Here is a 19,771-nt window from a genome sequence, read left to right as displayed (position 1 = left end):
TCTATTCCACCAACGTGAACAATTATCTTCTGCTCATGAAACACAAGAAACAACATAAAGACAGAAAAGCAGTTAGTGAAACAAACACAAGGTCACATTATACATTAAAAACACTTCACGTCAAAGTCTTAAATCTTCTTTAATGAGTTAAGGACACTGATGACACTTGAGATGAAGGACTTCTTAAATACATTTTTAGTTGCCAGAGGGGCTCTGTAGCACCTCCCGGAGCTCAAACTGGCAGGAGAGAGGATGGGAGCTGGGAGACAGGATACTCCTCGCTGTCCTCCTCGTCCTTTCTGTAAAAAGTTGAGCTTTTGGAGTTTACCATCTGTCCTTCCGGCCATTAACACAATCCTGGAAAGTTAATTCTTAGATCTACAGTTTAGGGGACCGTACTCTGTGTTTTCAGAGAAGCTCGTCTGGACGTCCAGAGCTATACCGAGATATTTAAAGATTTCTACAGTTTCAACATGTTGTCAAGTGAAACTGGCTGTTTTTGAATGTAGCTTTTGTACAGACAATTAATTCTTTTGTCTTAGGCCACATTGATTTCTAGCTGGTTAATGTGACACCGTGTTTTGAGAGCGAGAAATGTGGACCAGATAGGCAACTTCGCCTTAAGAGTTTGTTTCATCAGCATATTTAACCAAATCTAAAATGTTTCTCAATGATCATTAATTCATTGGTAAAAAGAGAGAATAGCACAACTTGTGGATCCCAGTTTTAGAGGTAGATGTCCACCTGTCCAGAGTCAAACTGGGATTCATTTGGTTACATGAGATATTTTTTAATGACTAGATTCATTGAAATGTTTCTGCAACAGTGACAGAAGTACTCAAGTACAATTTTGAGACACTTCTACTTAACATTTTCTGCTATCGTGTACTTCTGCTCCACTGGATTTCAGAGAGAAAGACTGTATGTTTGACTCCATCATGTTTTCTTAACAGCTGTGAAATCATTTGTTTGATGAGCCAGCAAGTTTCACAGACAGATAAATTAATCCTAGCAAATCCCAACAATCCTCTTTTTCAGGAATAACATCCTCCCCTCTGGTCAGAGATACAAGTTTATGAATATTAGGTGTAACAGATTCAAGATATCATTTATCCATTGTGCAATAAACACTCTTCTAATATACTATAAACTGATTCTTGGCTGCCAGAGATTAGCACTTTATCTTATCCCTGTTCTTATTGTTGAAATTTTTCTTTGCTTTTATTACAAGAACCTTTCATTATATTCTATATTGTGTGTGTAGCAGCACTCTTTATGTCTTCTTGTGCTCATGTATTTTTTTTTAAGTTTTCATGCTGCAGAGTGAATTGTGGGACCATGAAGATCTGAACTAAATTGTAGTTAACAGTTAACTATTAGAGAAATTTGAATGTATAAAATTATATGAATTAAAATTGCAACGTAAAAAGCTGCTTACACTTTAATAAATTACTAACAGGCCTTTGTCAGAGCAGACTTTCCATAGAAGGGAAAGCTCAGATGTTACTAATAAAATTAACATTGGCTCTGACTATTAAATGTTCCAGTAAACCACAACAGTGTGACAGTGAGTCAGCACAACTCAACACCAGCACCCTGAAACTGAAGCAGCTAAATGGAATTCAACCATCGTTAATTTTACTATTTAAACCTGAGCTTTTCTGACTGTGACGTAAACATGTCAACTGAGAAAAGGCCTGTAATGATCCAGTAATATGATACATGATAGCAACACTGACAGAAGACATTCTGCTGCATAACGAGTACTTTTGATACTTCACTGATATTAACACTTCTGTTCATTTACTCAAGTAAAATATTGAATGCACAACCTTTACTTTAGTTGTAGTATTACTACTTTTACTTAAAGGACAGATACACAATTTTTCAAGTCTGTCTTTAAACAAGTCAGGAGCCCAAATGGACAATGAAACAGGTTTTTCTCGCTGTAATCATTCCTCCTGTTCATACTGACCATTAGAAGATCATTTCATAATACACTTTATATGTAAGTGATGAGGGACATAATCCACAGTACCCCTTCTCGTTTATCTGAAGCTGATATGAAGCTTCAACCGTCCAAATTAGTCAAATCAAGAAGATATCTTTCAACGTTCAGTGTTTTGAGTTCCTCTTTTTGTTACGGTACTTCCACCGCAGCTCAACAGGGAAACACAAAGAGGGAATTTGATGCTAAAAGACTGTAAATGTGGAAGATATCCAATTGATATGACTAACACAGACTGCTGGAGCCTCATATAAGCTTAAGGTCAACTTTTAAATGCATTTTTTGCATGAAATGACTTTGTGGAAACACTGTGGATTTTGTCCTGCATCACTTACATCGAAAACACATTTGAAGGGGATATTTTAATAGTCAGTGTGAACAGGAGGGATGATTATAGCGATGAAAACCTCTTTCAGTGCTCATATGGACACCTGGTTGTTGTTTTAAGACAGACTTGAGAAATTGTGAACCTGTCCTTTGATGATCTGAATACTCTGTAAACCCTGGAACGCTTAAGTGCAGTTTAAGTGTTTTGTCAACCAAATTAAGTTCAGGTCAAACATCTTTAACCTGTAAATCAACAAAACCTCGCTTACTGGGAAACTAATCATGAACAGTGTAGAGCTTCTCATGTCACTCCATCTGCTTGTCTTCAAAGGGTCACACACTGGTTTACTTGGTCCTAAGAACAATAAACTGTCCTGTAGCTGCTCATACTACACAGATATGTAACTGTGATCACAAGGGAAGAGAAATCCTCGTATCAGTCAGGACAACAACACAAAACAAACAGCTTGCTGGCGCATAGTGCTCACTCCAGGCAGCTGACAGCACAGCAGCCTGTGATGTTTTTGTTTCTCTTATGGCGCAGACAAGAGATGAACCCAGCATGGAAACCAGGACAAGAAACTGAAAAGGAAGTTGTTGTTTTTTTTTTCGCCCTCAAGGAGCTTGAAAGAGCTGTGGTGACCCAGCTGATTCAGAGACGTCAGCGCCATCCTCACACAGCAGCTGCTGCCAGTTCGGTGAGGGATGCAGCGTCTAGCACCCAGCAGCCCCACCTGATAACCGCAGAGCAAGAGGAAGGAGAGACAGCTTTGTACTCCATGGGGTGTGACGAATGCAAGAAACACATTTGCAAAGCACACGCCAACATCATTGCACTCTGCCAGTCTTGATCTTGAACACACACACACACACACACACACACACACACACAGTAACAAGGAAGTGGAAAGTGCACCCTGTTTGTGAGAGTTGATATTTTTAGACAATGTCGCTTCAGATAAAACAGTTCTGCCTTGTTTTCTGTTAGGAAAACATGACCAGAAACTTCACATACGTCACCGACTAAACCGTCTCTCTGCAAGGTGTGTTTAGTGGCTGTTCTGGAGCTTTTAGTCATATCAAGTGATCATCATCAGCAGATGGGAGTTTGCTCGGTTGTTGCCTTGGCATCCATCTTGGCAGATCTCTTTATAAACTCAATCTGCTGATAAAGATGTAGTAATGAGTAACATGAGTCAAACTTTCAGAACAGATACTAAATTGACCTTGTGGTGAAACTGTTTACCCAACTGCCGTTTCCTTAAGGTCATTAATGAACTTTGAACCACATCAGTGACGTCATTATGTGGGGTCGTACTATATAAGGCATAGTATGTACAAAAATGATGTTTTCACTCATTGTTTACAACTTACAACATAAAAGTTATAAAATGAGAATGTAGTGTTTAATGGTTGCTGACAAAGAATTAAGGCTTTATGTAATGATTATTGTCACTATCAATGAATCTATAAATGTTTTTAATTAATGGATTAATTGTTTAGTCTATAAAAAGTCAGACAATGGTAAAAAAAAAAAAAAAGCCTGTTGCAACTGTCGTTTTTAAATTGGCTGTTATCTGATCAACAGTCTTAAATGCAAAGATATTTAATTTTAATGACATAAAGAGAAGCAGCAAATCCACACATCTGAAAGGCTGAAACCAAAGTATTATTCAAGAATATTTGCTTAATAATTGAACTTAAACAATAAATCGAATATTAAAAACAGTTGTGCCAATTGTCTAACCATTTCAGCTCTACAAGGGCTTTTACAAAACTGGTCGAAACAGGCACAAAAATCTTATGCGACTGTTGCCAGTTTAACAAAAGTTTTAACATGTTTCACAGCAGCATGAACAAGAAGACAAGGCTACCGTATGACCACCAAAGTCTCTGTTGCTACAGAGAACTAGACAGAAAACATGAGAAAGAAATGAGAAATTATCAGATCGAGGGAAACACAGAACTGGCGGTGTGTCAATTAAAGATACTTTAACTGTGTCTCATGATGAAAGCAGAAAGGCCAGCGAGTTTATTACCAGATGTTGACAGTTGTTTTATCTTAGAGAGAAAAAAGAAACGTGAGACGAGGGTGCAACAGAAATTATTTAAGGCTCTGTTAAATTCTCAGCTTAAAAAAAAACAAAAAAACAATATACCATATATCCTGAAAAGTCACAAAAAGCGAAAACCTAGTATAAAATTAAATGTTTAAAACTGGCTACCCATGTCATTAGTTTTTAATAAATAGGTTACTATGAGAGAAAAAATAATAATACAATGTTAAATCTGCGTAACTGTGCCAGAACTTTTATCAAACCACATTGCAGCTGGAGTTATTTGATGACACGTATCAGCATCTCCTGGATTTAAAGCAACACACATCATGTAGTCAAACACAAATATGCACTGAGAGCTTCCATTCGGTCGTTCCAAAATCATTCTCCGACAGAGACTCCTCAAGAAAACGGGAAATTGGAAGACCTGCCTCTGCATGGTTCATGCCTTGTACAGCACAGCGATAATGTTTCCGATGTTTTGACAGAATTCAGGCTAAAAACAGTAAAATGGCTCTTCTTATCACTTCAAGTTGATTTAGTAGGACATTTTCAATTTTGAGCATGCATATTTATGGATGAGTTAAGCTGCCTCAGGCTACTGCGATTAAAAGAAGAGGAAATTCTTGAAATTTATGCCGCTGGGTGGATAAAATGACCATCCCTTAATGAAAATGTCACAGGTTTAATCAAGTTTCCTCAAGCTAAAAAGCTTTTTTTTTCCTAAATAAAATGAGCAGTACACCTGGGCAGCAACAAACTGGCTGCTCATGGGCTCCTTAAGTATGCGTGCTTAAAAGTAAAAATCTGTCAATATTATCAAATACTTTTTCAAACTCCAAACTTGAGACATAATACAATTAATAATAAAGTATATAATAGTGCTTAAAGCAGCTTTAAAAAGAAGCTGCAACCTCACAAACACTCTTGCTTATTACTTCAGGGATACTTCCGACTAAAAGGAGGAAAAAAAAAATAAAGAGAGAGAGACTGAAATTCACAGATGGCCGTCCGAGCTCGCTCCAAGTCAGTCTGTCTTCTGAAGAACAGCTCCATCCTGGGACATCGCAAAGGCCGTTAAGGTTGCAGCAGAAAACGTCTCTAACAGTTATGATATCAAAAATAGGACCGACGTCTTTCCAGTCAGACGCTCTGTGACAGAAAGTCAGAAACTTCACCTTCAGCTACGGTGAAGTTTTGTCAGTAAGGTCAAAAGTTTGGTTGTTCATGGTTCATCAAAATGCTTGTGGAGATCCAGACAGATGCTGCATCTATTAAAAACAGAGAAAAAAGGAGAGCCGATAATTAATACAACAGGTCTAAAAGGTCAAAACTGGCTTTCTCACTGTGCATCTGTGTCAGCTGTGCTTGGCGCAGGCAACATTTCATCACAGAATCTAAAGTGAGCTTCCTGTTTTGGAACATAATTTCTTTTTCAGGATGTTACATTTTCCTCTTTCTACGGCTCGGCTCACAGGACTGTCTGCTTCATTAGTCTCTACTCTTCGGGGGCTTTTTTCCCCCCTCCCGCCCCTGAGCTGCTCAGACAGTTGTGTTCTTCATGCCACATACTTTCTGCGATCTTATGATAACAAGCTAAACCAACGGTTTGTGCAGAGCAGCACCACCCACTCGTCCTTCTCACTTCCAGCCGAATCACTCCTCTCCTCTCCCTCGCACTGCACTGAAACACCACACAGTCATCCATGTGTCACATTTCTCCTCAGCTTGTGAACCATTTTTACACCGGCACTGCAGGGACATTTCATCACATTTTGTAAAATTAGTGAGCAGCCAACTGTGCTGTGTTTGTGGGCTCTTTGGCGCGACCCAAGTACGAATCTAATCATGTAAAGGAAGATGGGAACGCCAGCGTACGTACCTCTTCTTCACTGTACCACACAGGCTGTGCAGCACTGTTCCTGCTTTTCCGGCAGCGTGGAATAATTCATCTGTCGGACTATCTCGGCGAACAGCTCATCCACCATGGTCTTGCTCTTGGCAGAAGTTTCAATAAAAGGGCAGCCCCACTCTTGAGCCAGAGCTCGCCCGTCTGACCCTGCGACCTCACGCTCAGACTCCAGGTCGACTTTGTTCCCCACCAGGATCAACGGCACCTTCTCGAAGCGCTTCACTCGCACTATTTGGTCTCGCATTGGCCTTATGTCCTGAAAGATGGAAGAGGAACATGAGCATGTTAGTTTTTCCTGAAAACAACAAGGCAGTTTATAGGGCGGGAGTAAAAATGCAGTATAAACACTACAGTTGTGTCCTAATTCCATAAGAATGTTTTGTTTATGCAGTGAGTTCACACTAGAAAAGTGAGAAAATTAAGCATATGCAAAAAAAGTCACTAATCATCCATTAAACCTGAAACTGTTTCACCTCAGACGCTTGAGGAAATTCTGGGTATACCCTCAAATTTCTACCACTGCACCATCAAGAGAGCCAGAGAGACAGCGCCGAACAGGCCCACAAGGCCCCACAAGGAGTGGTTCGTTCAGCTGAACATATAATAGGCGGTGCTCTACTCTGTCTAAAGGATATTTACACCCGTCTCTACAAGAATAAGGCTGAGAGAATCATTAAAGACCCCAAACACCCAGATTAACAGCCTTTTCTCCCTGCTGCGGTTGGGAAGAAGGTACCGGATACACCAAACCAGCACCAAGAGGCTCAGGATGAGCCTCTGCCCTCAGACCACTAAGATCCTAAATGAGGTCACTACCTAAGACCCCCCCCCCCCCCCCCCCAATCATACACATATATTTATTACCATTTTTAAATACATAAATTGCCACTAATTGCATTTGTTTTTACCTTTCTTACGTCATAGTTGGATCCATTAACATTTTAATTAATCTATCTATCTCTAGTTCAACACTATTTCATATCTGTTGGCTATAATCTCAGTTGAAACTGATCACTTGATTGTGTAGCAAATAAATGCAATATAGAAATAAAAACGATGACTCCTTTGACAGTTTCCTCTGCAGTTACAAAGATGATGATGTACAGTAGATCACTGTTTTGCAGTAAATAAGGTATTATTGATCCCCTGTTTTAAGATGCTAATACAGCATGAGTACACACATTGTGTGTTACTTTAACTTTACGACATTAGCAATAGTCTTAAGTAAATAGGAGTCACAGGATGGTGCATGGATCTGAAATAGCAGCACTAACAACATGAACACTATACATCACACCTTTATGTAGCAACTTAATACCCTGACCGACCACTTTTCCACATATGTGCACTTTAAAGTCCCCATCAGTTCAAAAATGTGTTTTCTTCTTGTTATTTCAGTTGAATGTTTGAGCTTCACTGTGCAGAATTGTGTTTGTGCAGAGTTTGACACTAGAAAGCTGTTTTCACTTTCATCTGCTTAAAAAGTTTCTCTGAGCTCATTGAAACTCTGACTTTAAGGGGCGGACCTACGGGCATGATTTGTGACAACACAAATAGTTTGGAAGACAAACATGGTTTAATATTCAACTTATACAAGTGTGATGTTGAAACCTGGAGCCTCCAGTGCACAAACACTAAGAAATGACTTTACAGCCAAGTAGGAGACATCTTGTGTCCAGCAGGTCATCACATTCTTCCTATATTATAAATCCATTATAATCTTATTATCCTGCTTTATGCTGTATTTCTCTAATTTGTCTTTCTTGTCCTATTCTGCACACACAACATCTACTGTCCGTCCTCACAGAGGAATCCCTCTTCTGTTGCTCGTACTGAGGTTTCTTCCATTTTTTTCCCATTAAAGGGTTTTTTAGGGAGTTTTTCCTCAATCTAATTGAGGCTCTAGGGACAAAGGATGGTGTATTACTGTACAGACTGTAAAGCCCCTCGAGGCAAATTTGTGATATTGGGTTATACAAATAAAATTGACTTAACTTGACTAACTATATGTGCATATTCATAGATTCTCTGATTTTTAATGAGGGAGAAGGAGGTGATTTTAACAAGATAATTTAACTTTTTGTGGAAAAACTATGTCAGACATAAATTATTATTCAAAGTGGAGTATTTTATATATACATTAAACATGTCTGGAGGGGATCTTTGAGTTATGAGTGTGTGAAATGAGCTGCTGCACGGCAGGCTACCTGGAAGGACTGCTGGTTGACCAGGCTGTAGACCAGGATGAAGCCCTGCCCGTTCTTGATGTACAAGTCTCTCATGGAGGCGAACTGTTCCGTCCCCGCCGTGTCCAGGATCTCCAGCACGGAGGGCGACGAGTCCACCTCGATCTCCTTGCGGTAGAAGTCCTCGATGGTCGGGTCGTATTTCTCGATGAAGGTGCCGGTGACAAACTGGACGGTCAGCGCGGACTTGCCGACGCCGCCGCTGCCCAGCACGACAACTTTATATTCTTTCATTTGAGGGGAGGGGGGCGATTGGGAGGCAGGCTAAACGTAGCGGCTAACGACGTAGCTACGCTGTTATACTCGCTCCAGAAACATTTATCAGGCCTTTTAAACAAACGGCAAATGTTAGGTGATGTATAATAACCCCTCTTCTTTCACTTTAACCCGGCTCCAGCGTTCATACTTGTTGTTTTGTTAGCTAGAAGAGGAAAAGTTGACCGTTAACTCCGTTAACGTTAGCTGGCGGTAAGTCCCATGCTTCGAGCTTCAAGCGTTTACCGGAGGGGGGGGGGGGACTGGCTGCCTGGCTACAGACACGGTGCTACTCTTCCCCTTACCGACAGCATGCCAATTCCTCCGCACACACTCCGCCGGTGTCGTTGAGCACAGTGCTGGGTTGTGCCTGTCCGTCTGCCCCCGGGCCTGGTTCTGATTCCCGGCCCCGGCAACTCGGCGCCGGTGTGCGCTATCGACGGACGCACCGCAGAGTCAAAATTACACTCCGAGGGTCCATTGGTTGCAGTGTTGCTGCTCCAGTGTGTGTTTAACACCGCACTGGGCAGGTTTTATTACAGAAAGAAAATATTTTTCTCCTCCAACTGCTTCCCTAAGTCTAAATGCCTCGTTTCCGCTAACTGCAACAACACTTCCGGTTATGTGTTTTTCTACGTTTTCCGGTTCCGGTGTTACATCGTATTTGGTGACCCATCAGATTCTGTGACCTGCAATATTGGAAGAAGTACTCAGATCCTTTACTTGAGTAAAAGTATCAATACCACAATGTAAAAAATACTTCATTACAAGTAAAAATCATGCATTTAATATCATACTTATTTAAAAGTATATAAGTATTACCAGCTAAATTTACTTAAAGTACTAAAGTACTTTAGTACTTTAAGTAGGATGTTTACTTCTAATGAACTACTTTTACATTGTGGTATTGATACTTTTACTTCTTCCAACCCTGCAGATCACAGAATCTTTTTTTTTTCTTTTTTTTTTTACAGGTCACAGAATCTGATGGGTCACCAAACACGGTGTAACACCGGCTGCGTTCCGGTTATGTGTGAGTGAAATCATCTTTATTAGTGTGTTTTCACATACAAGCATTTTGACTCCGGTTCAGTGGCTCTCAGTGTACGTACACAAAAATAACTTCATACACAACAATCTTCAGAAATATACACAAGGAATGACTTTATAAAGGTGAAACTGTTTCAGGATAAAACAGGATATAAATAGAGTAAAGAAGTGAAGAGTGCTGAGATGAATATTAAATGGTTAAAAAAAATGACATTACTTTATATACATATAGTAGGTGGTTACTGTATATTCTGTTATGACCTGGCTCAAGTAGCCACAACAAAGAGACATAAAGACACATAAAATAATAGTGTCTATAATAGTGTTTTCATGCTGGATAAGTGACAGAATTATTCACATTTTTACAAGCAGATGTTTTGACTTGCACAGGTGTAGCTAATAACATTAGTATTGCTTTGTCCAATTTAGCTGTGAGCCAGCATGCACATTACCATAATAGCACAGTAAATTCATTTATTTATTTTTACTGAATTTATTCAGTGTGGTGTTGATGCACAATGTTGTCCCTAAAAGGATATGTTCACAGGTGCAACAGAGCGCACTTTTGACTAAATCCAACCTAACCACAGCAATCAGACGTGCAACGGACTTGAAACTTTAAACCACACAAGGTAGTGCTTATACGATGGCCGTGCAAAAATGAAAAGAAAGGAAAACAGTCTAAGAAGAGAAATAAAAGAGTGTTTAATTTCTCAAATGTTAAAAGAAAGATTCAGTTTTTCAAGTCTGTCTTAAAATAACAGCCATGTGTCCATATGAGCACTGAAAGAGGTTTTCTTGCTGCTCTTTCATACTGAACTTATGATTACTTCAAAAGATCCACTTCAAATGTGCTTTCAATGTAAGTGATGGGGGCCAAAACCCACAGTGTTTCCACACAGTAATTAAAAAAAAAAACTTTCTTTTTTGTCGTTTTAGCATCAAATTCCCCCCTTGCGCTTCCCTGTTGAGCTGCAGTGGAAGTATCGTAACAAAAAGAGGAACTTGGCATTAAAAAGACTGTAAGGTTGAAAGATTTCTACTTGATTTGACTCATTTGGAAGGATGGAGCCTCATATTAGCTTCGGATAAACTTTTAAGTACATTTTTGCTCAATATGAGGACTGTGGATTTTGTTCACCATCATTTACATTGTAAGTGCATTATGAAGGGATCTTCTAATGGTCAGTATGAACATGAGGAATGATTATAGCAAGAAAAACCTGCTTCAGTGTTCATTTGGGCTCCCAACTGTTGTTTTAAGAGATGAATTGTGAATCCGTCCTTTAAAACATGCAGAAACTAATCTCATTGTTGTCAGTATTTGGCTGCATTAGTCATAGTTACTTCTGAATGCCTTGAAATGTGAGAACTGTTCATATAATTGATCAATTTAAGCATTTATTAATCAGATACAAACAAAATACTAGTAAATACAAATGAATACAACACTAGATAGTAATAACTAGAGTTTTCCATTTACACATTAATACATGTACAATATTTTACTCTGTATACAGATGATAAAAGTGCATTTAAAACATTTAAGTCAGTCTTTCATGTTGGGAAGAAATACACAGGAAGTGATTTAATTTATCTTTCTTTCTGATTCAACCCCACTTTAAAGAGCAAAGTAACACAAATTGAAAATCTTATTGTTGCTGACATCTCGTTGCAGTGATGTAAAAGTGTACTTCCAGGTGTGTCAGTACACCGTGATATCATTGTTACGAGTGGGTGTGCTCCGAAACCTGACTGGATGGGTTTGGTTTCCACTATATTTGAATTTTGGCACACGAAACAGTACATGTTGCTCCTGCTGGCCCTGTGTGGCAAGTAAACAAAACACCGCGTGTATCAAAAATAAAGTCAAAAATAAGTCATAAACAAGTCAAACTAGTAAACAAATAAGCCACATGGAATTTAAAATTCACCACAGCAGTTTCAACATCAACGCAGATTTCCCCCACCGTTACCGCTACGTGATAAGTGGCACGCCAGCACGACCAGAATGAAGCTCAACCTGTGGTTACAGGTGCAACAGAGCGTACTTTTGACCAAACCCAACCCAAACCACATAAATCAGATGCACAACGGACATAAATAAGACGTGCAACGGACTTGAAACTTTCAACCACACGAGGCAGTGAAACACTGCCTCTTGGCACGTCATCACATCACACTTCATCTTTCATGTTTTTGTTTCTGTTGCTTTTAACTTTTAGCTCAGTCACAGTGGGAAACGTACTCCTATAATTACACACAACTATGATGTCGAACAACAAGAAGTACTTTGATTTGGTCTGATATGCTAGCTGTAATTTAAATTAAACATTGTAGTTAAGAAGGTCTAAATATTGCATTATTTCAACATTGCAAGTGCACCTGTAAATCTAACCTTCATATAAACACAATCAACAGTCATTCACAGGTAAACAAACACCTTATAATCCATAAATGTATGACAGGACGGCAACAAAACACACTACAAGAGGATCACAATTATGTGTTTTATTAAAGGTCAAACAGAAATCGCTGAACTCATCATAGGCACAGTAACTTACTCTTAATAGCTATACACTGCAAAATAAATTGGCATGTAGCACAGCAGCACATACAAGCACCACAAGCAGAAAACAGAGTGAAATGATAGGTGACTAAGAAACAGCAGTCACTTTCAAGTCTGTCCTAGAGTGTCAGAAAGAGTTTTTTTTTTTTTCATATGGCTTAGTCCTGAACAGTCTTTGGCCCTCGTCACCGTCCACATGTTGCCGTTCAGTCTGGCACTTTAGCAATTGTACCCAATTTAATAACAGCTCACCAACAAAAGGATTTAAAAATAAAGGGACACATTTTACACACAGTCAATACATGTTTTTGAGATTTAAATGTAGAGCATAAACAAAACAAACCAAAAAATCACATTTTGCATGATAAAGGCACAATTACAACTGAACTGTTTTAAAATGATGGTAACAATTAATCAATTACAGAATAAAATCAATGTAATATGCATATGTTGGCGACTGGAAACCCACATTATGTTGGTTAAGTCCACTCCACAAGTACTTTTCCCCTCATACATTGAGACAGAAGTGATAAATGGGAGCTGGTGAGTCAAAGTAGAGAAGCTTTGGTGAGTTTTGGGTACACGTCCAACAGAGACCCGTCTCTGTGCACAGACGCTTCAAGTCAATATTCAACAGTCAAGAGGGCTGTGAACCGATTCACCAGGATGACTCAGTCAAATCCACCACTAGGACAAGTGCCATGGCAACAAAATCGCTGGCTTTAAGAGCAAATTGAAGAGCATCACATGTCCAAATCTGCAGGAACAGAGTCGTGTAAGGATGTTGTTGCTGCTGCTGCTGCTGCTGCGAGAATAACATCGGAAAACCAGGTTGTTTGCAATTTTGACTATAATCCTGAGGAGAATTCAGATTTATTATTGTTTTGGATAATGACAACAAGGGAGCAAATAATAATTAATTTCACAAAATGACAGAAATGAATGTGAACTTTAAACCCTGTGTACAAATCTCACACCAACGCCCTTCTATAATCTGATCTTAATATCCGATCTTATTTTCCGGGCTGCGTTTCTACAGACAGCCTGCAGGTGGAGCTACTCTGTGCTTCATTTTGATGCATTACTGTGTGCACCTGCATGTTGTTGTGTATTCATGAGCTATAGACAAGTTAAGCACTGGTTTATCACATATATTCCAGCTTGACTGTTTCTTTTAATCCACCTCTCTTGTTTGATGTCAGGGTCAGACATTATTGGACCAAAATTGCTTCTGTAAATTAACCGATAAAAGCTTCTTTTTTTTTTTTTTTTTAAAGCAAACCATTCGTGGTTTAGAGCTAGGCAATGTCACGCTTAGCAAAGAACAGGGCTCTAGCAAACAAACAAACAAACAAACAAACAAACAAACAAAAAGACATGAAGCAATCTTTTTATACTATAATAAAATGATAGACATACTCATCATTAACGCTACATTGATTTGATTTTTTAATCAACTCTTTTATCTATATTTATTCAAAATAAATTTTGAGTATTTTGACATAGTTATGTACATAAGTGCAAACAAGGTGAACATCACACATTCGTATACACCACGGCAAGGATCGACATCACCCAGCACAGCTGGGCAGGAAGAGACTTCTGGACCACCTTCTCAGCCAAAACTGAAACACTAATGAAAGCTCACACCTCCAAACACAGACATCTGAGCGACGCCCGTCTGGTCTGCAGGAGGAGAAGTTTGAATTTTACAGAAAATAGATGAATTCAAATCTTGCATTCAGTCCAAAAGCCTCTTTACCTCCCTGACAGATAGGTGTTTGCTTTAAAAGCCAAAATCCATTCGTATTTTTTTTTTCAAAAACATCATGTACAACAACAAAAATAACAATTAAGGTCAAATAAACAAAACAAAATAAACACCTGATCTCCCCTAAGGACCTTTGGATATTACAAGGAATTTAAGTTTTCCATACAAAATATTTAATCATGTCGCAATTACAAGACAAACTAATTAGACATTCCCTTTTTGAATAAGTTAGTGATGTATGTTATTTCAATTCATGTGAAAAAATTCACAATTAGGATAATAGAAAGGTAGCCATGTTGTCATTTTGTTGCCATAGCAACAGCAACTATTACCATTAACAATGACTCCATCATTGTATACAAATGTAGATTCTCATATTATACCTTTTTTCTTGTTGGTCTACACAAACTATTAACTATGTATAAATGATTTTTTTTTTGTTTCCATGCTGTGTTTTTTTTTAATGTCAAATAAAAAAAAGCTAAACTTACCATTAATACATGTCATTTTTATACACAGCTATCACATCTTTATACAGTGAACGAGAAATAAGGCCCTTTGTTTGCACCCCGGGAACCAGAAGTATGCTAACTGTCCACATGCTAAAGGATCTGCTCAGAGACAATGAGCAGAGCGTTTTGCATATTCCAGGAGTTATGATTCATGAATGTATGTAAAAGTACAGTTGGCCCTAAAGGAGGATGAGAAAGGGAAAGAGGTAAAAACAAATTTGAAATTTTCTCGTGCCACACCGTAACTCCCCTCACTAACGCTCTTGTGCATCGATACATACATCTAAATGTACTTAGAATTCAAATGCCCTCAAGAGGCACAATTTATTAATCAAGTATTCTGTTATTTCCAGCTGACAGCAGTAAGTGAAGGCATAATGATGTGAAGGAGAAGAGGAGGAGACAAAGGCTAAGACTAGAGGGACGGGTTTTCTTGGCTGGACAAAACTAGTCTTTCAAAGCTGTAAGATTTAGACAAACTCAATTTGCCCGGACATTCGAATTATCAATTTCATTGACTAAGAGAGGAACATTTCTGCTTAAATCCTTCAAAGATTTGAAAAACTGTCGTCACGGCCACCGCTCAACACACTCAAACACGGAGGTAAAGGAGATGTACAGTCTTGTACTGAAAAGTACATTTCTTTAGAGATAATCACATACTGTTTGAGATAAAATAAAGAAAATGTAAAAAGTAAATGATAGTTTAAAGAAGAACAAATACATTTTTAGGAAATACGCTTATTTGCTTCCTTTCCAAGAGTTAGATGGGAGGATTGATACCGCTCTCATGTCTATACACGAAATACGAGGCTTGAGCCTGGAGATGGTTAGCTTAGCATAGCTTAGCATAAAGACTGGAAACAGGTTGGAAACAGCTAGCCTGGCTATGTCCAGAGGTTAAAAATAATCTGACTTCCAACACCTCTAAAACTCACTAATGAACAAGTTATATCTCATTTGATTAATCCACACAAAAGCTCAAATGTAAAAAAAATATCTCTGGTTGCCTGGCAACCTCACAGTGACAACGAGATTCCAGATAGTAACTGTGTCTGACTGTTGTTTGTCAAGAAACAGTGACGTCACGTAATTCCCACTACAAAATATTGTTGTTTTTACATTGGTCTTTATGTGCTAATTAAACAGATTAGATTCAACATAATTAGTAAATATTCGAGTTGCAGGTTGTTGGATATTTTAACCTTTGGACATTTCCAGCTGTTTCCCAGTGCTTTCAGTCTTTATGCTAAGCTAATCGCATGCTGGACTCTTGCTTCTTATCTAACAGATGTGGGACAGATGTGGAGTCGCACAACAGAAGTTTTCACATCTATAAATTGCAATGCATTGCATTGTGGGATTGTTATCAGAAAGTTTTTGCTCCATTTTTATGGTATTATGTGGTGGATAAATTTTCACACCCACACAAATAAAATGTCAGACAGTAAACGTAGTGCTAGAGCTGTAACGATTAGCTGATTAATCTATTAGTTGCCAAATATCAAATTAATCGCTCACTATTTTGATAATCAATTAATGGTTTTGAGTCATTTTTTAAGAGAAGCAAATTCAAATTCTCTGATAGTAAACTAAATATCTTTGTGTTGTGGACTGTTGGTCGGGACAAAACTAGAAATCTGAGGACGTGTTCTCGGGCTTTGGGAAACACGGATCGACATTTTCTTGACAAAACAATTAATCAGTCAAATGAGAAAATAATCAACAAATTAATCAATAATGAAAGTAAATGTTAGTTGCAGCCATCTATAGTGAACTGTTGATATTAAGTATTTATCTTCTAATCTAACTCAGTAAAAAAGCGAATAAGCGTACTGTTCCTTTAAAGGGACACATTTGTACTAATTCAGTTCCTACAGGCGACACACTGAATCAGACGTCCAGGTGGCGACCGCCCTCATCCGACGAGACTCGGGGTCGAACCTAGACAGCGGCGCTTCCAGCTTGGCCCTATCCAACAGTTAAGGGGGTGGGAAGCCAGTGAGGGATCATGTCACTAGTGACTCTGACTGAACTATCTGTCTATACCGTCTACTTCTGTATATGCCCTCCGCCGCAGACGAAGAGCGCACTGCAGCACAGCGTGAACTGGCCTGTCGACATCATTTGAAAAAGAAAAAAAAAAAAAACTAAAAACAAAAAGGGTCACACACAGATTTTCTCAATTTTCTGCCCAATGATTATACCGCTGTTTATAGGTGCATTTTGGGCACTTTGGGTACATAATAGTACTTTTGAAGGTACAGTAGGGGTACAAAAACTGACTTGCAGTAAAGGGTACTGTAATGTACCTGTATGGTGTACATTTGTACTTCAAAAAGTACAATTCTGCTCTACCTTTTCTGAGAGTGAAAGATATTTCTAAAAGTAGTCACACCACCCACTGACATTAAATATAAATCTATATAACAATACACATACTTTTATATGTCTTAACACAGTATCAGCATGGTACCTATGTGACCTCAGAAAGAGTCTATATATAGTGAATCATTACATTTCAACATGCCGACCTTTTAGAAGGGCATGTTTAGAGTTTTTGCATTAGATACATTCACGACACGATAACATTATCTAGAATGAATAATGTTCTGTGTGAAATGCCGTAATATCTGCAGCATTTACAACTAACCAAATATGTGATTCATTGTCTCTTTCAACACACGTACGTATGCACACAACTCACTGTTTTATTTTTTTACACTAACAATAAGACAGCACAGCTGTCTCAGAGAAGAAACTAATACAGAGATGTAATTTACTACTATAATAATGTACCAAATAACACATTTATCTGTGAGCACTGGTCTGTTCTTACAGTGTATCGACAGTGGTGGTTTGAGGAGACTTGAAAGAGGCACATTTGAATTTGGATAAAAGTGATTTCAGCCCAGTTTCCAAAGCTGTTAAGTTCAATTTTATACGCCTGCAGAGCAGTTTCTGCCTGGACATTTGAAAACCAAAAAATCCAGCTGGTATGTAATTTCTTTTTTTTTTTTTCTTTTTTAACCACCAGACATCAAACGGGTGATTTATTCCTCCATCTCACGAGTTAACCACAACTCAGCTCCACTCATAACAACTGTGGCTTCTGTATTTAGAGTCTGACGACTTTTGACATAAAGGACACATCAGTAAAAAAGACGACGACACATTTTTAAAGTCAGACAGGACATTTTCAAGTTCTAAGCTTTCTCCCTGAAGAGCCATAAAACATAAAAATCTTGTGCCACTTATTCAATCCAAACGCCTCACAAAAGGAGGGAATTACACAAACAAACTGCCTCTTTTTTAAAAAAAAAAAAAAAAAAAAAATCTAAGCATTTGAGAAGGAAACATTTATTAGGAGGAATTATTCGGGTATTGCATTAAACGGGGGAGCTCCTTGCATATACCGCCGCTTCGCTTGGCACTCACTGAACAGTCTTTGGGCACAACAGCAGGAAACAAATCCAGCTTCTGTCTTAATTCAGATTTCAGGTGTAAAGCTTAAGATTTCAAAAAAAAAAAGAGCCGGTAATCTTAGATTTCCACTCTCACAAATTTGATAATTTTGTTGCAGTAAGAAGTTATCGCCTGTAGATTGTCATTGTTTTACACGGTATGTGAAGCCAACACCATGTTTGGATTTCAAATCATGGAGAAAACAGGACAAACAGACTATTTCCTGGCACGACCAAAGCAACAATCACCGATCAGACACCACGACTCACGAAACTTCATCGCTCAAATTCAACAGTTTTAATGATTTGACCTTTCTGGTTCGTTACTGATAAGAGTTAAACATAAACAGACCTTCACATAGAGAACATGACCGCTCCTGCTTAAGGCAGCTTGTCACTTAAATCAAATAATAAACAACCACATTCTTAAAAATCTCTCAACTCAGCCTCTTCAATAGTGATTATATCCTTAATTTATGCCAATTTGTCTTTTTTAAAGGTTGTCACATTACATAAAAGTTAATACCTCATTTGCTTTTATATCCAGTAGAACCAGATATTGATCATGAAATTGAAGGACGAGAAAATGGGGATTAAAATCTTAGTTGAGAACGAACAGTGTAAATTTAAAGAGGGTCACTGTAATAATTAGATTTTCTTACAACAGGAGCTGGAGGCTAATATACAGTTATTTTTAAACGACAGATATTGCCTTTAATTGCACATGACGTCATCTCTCACTGTATGCCGTCATCTATTAAGTCTTTCTTCACTGTTTTTTTTAAAATCTCCTCTGCAGCTGAGCAGATAAATCAAAGGCACAAACAAATAAACGACGACTCACTGACGTTTCATCAGGCGAGATGAGAGTAGAGATACCATGAGAACAAACTGAACATGGTACAACTCAAATTTTTTTTTTTTTTTACATTTGTAGCCATCTTGAAACGTAAACATGACATGATATGAAACACTCTTTCGACTTGACAACACGTTGACGGGTTGAAGAGCGGCAGGTCTGTTTGCCGTTCGATGAGCTTTTTCAGAGTTTCTGACTTTGGAAACAGTCAAATGTGTTGGGTCGCCTTACGAGATGGCTCCAACCCATAAAGGGCATTTAGTCTTCAGTGTGTGTGTGTGTGTGTATGTGTGTGTGTGTTGTGTGTTGTGTGTGTGTGCACTTTTAAGGTGTTGGTATGTATGGCTGTAAGAAAGAGGGAGCTCTATTGCTCAGCCTGATCTTCAAGTCTGTATGCATCAAGATGGCTGCTTTAAAGCAACAGTAATACGTCCAGGCTTGTATTGCGTGAACCGTCGCAGCTTTCCTAACTGTTATAATATCTCGTGCGAAGGTTCACATCGGCCCCTCAGGTCAGCGTGCACTGTAGGTGAGGCACATGTTCGCTGCATTCAGAAAAGATGACCTGCCCTCTTAGTGCACAGGTTTCAGGGGGCTTTTAACTGGCGTTTCGGGAAAGGCTTACTGAGTTTAGGGCCACTGGAGCCGCCATCAGCAGTTTGGGGACGGGACAGAAATGGGTTTCCATGGGAACGCACTGGAGCTCCACCGGATCAGGAGTCAGAAGCTCAGAGGGGTCTA

At 38.7% G+C, this 19,771-nt stretch overlaps 2 protein-coding genes across 4 annotated transcripts in view; both read right to left on the bottom strand.

Annotated features, from left to right (window-relative positions):
- Positions 1–3,925: 3,925 nt before the first annotated feature.
- Positions 3,926–9,432, bottom strand: rap2c (RAP2C, member of RAS oncogene family). The gene is made up of 3 exons (XM_044363938.1): positions 8,512–9,432; positions 6,275–6,560; positions 3,926–5,663 (listed from the first exon to the last, which is right to left on the bottom strand). Exons 1-2 carry the CDS (start codon positions 8,782–8,784, stop codon positions 6,282–6,284), a joined length of 552 nt encoding a protein of 183 aa, XP_044219873.1. The 5' UTR covers positions 8,785–9,432; the 3' UTR covers positions 3,926–5,663; positions 6,275–6,281.
- Positions 9,433–12,351: 2,919 nt separating this feature from the next.
- mbnl3 (muscleblind-like splicing regulator 3) overlaps positions 12,352–19,771 on the bottom strand; it is a 31,419-nt gene continuing 23,999 nt past the window's right edge. Inside the window, exons 7-8 of one of the 3 annotated variants that reach the window (XM_044363311.1) lie at positions 19,656–19,771; positions 12,352–14,886 (exon numbers count right to left, since the gene is read on the bottom strand). In XM_044363311.1, the coding sequence (XP_044219246.1) occupies positions 14,857–14,886; positions 19,656–19,771 (146 nt within the window). In that variant the 3' untranslated portion in view covers positions 12,352–14,856. The other 2 variants (XM_044363313.1, XM_044363314.1) reach the window with 2 other exon arrangements.

Source organism: Thunnus albacares, chromosome 10 (assembly GCF_914725855.1).
Source record: "Thunnus albacares chromosome 10, fThuAlb1.1, whole genome shotgun sequence".
Classification (NCBI taxonomy): Eukaryota; Metazoa; Chordata; class Actinopteri; order Scombriformes; family Scombridae; genus Thunnus; species Thunnus albacares.
Note: the sequence above shows the minus strand (reverse complement) of the source record. Positions and strands in the feature narration are given on the sequence as shown.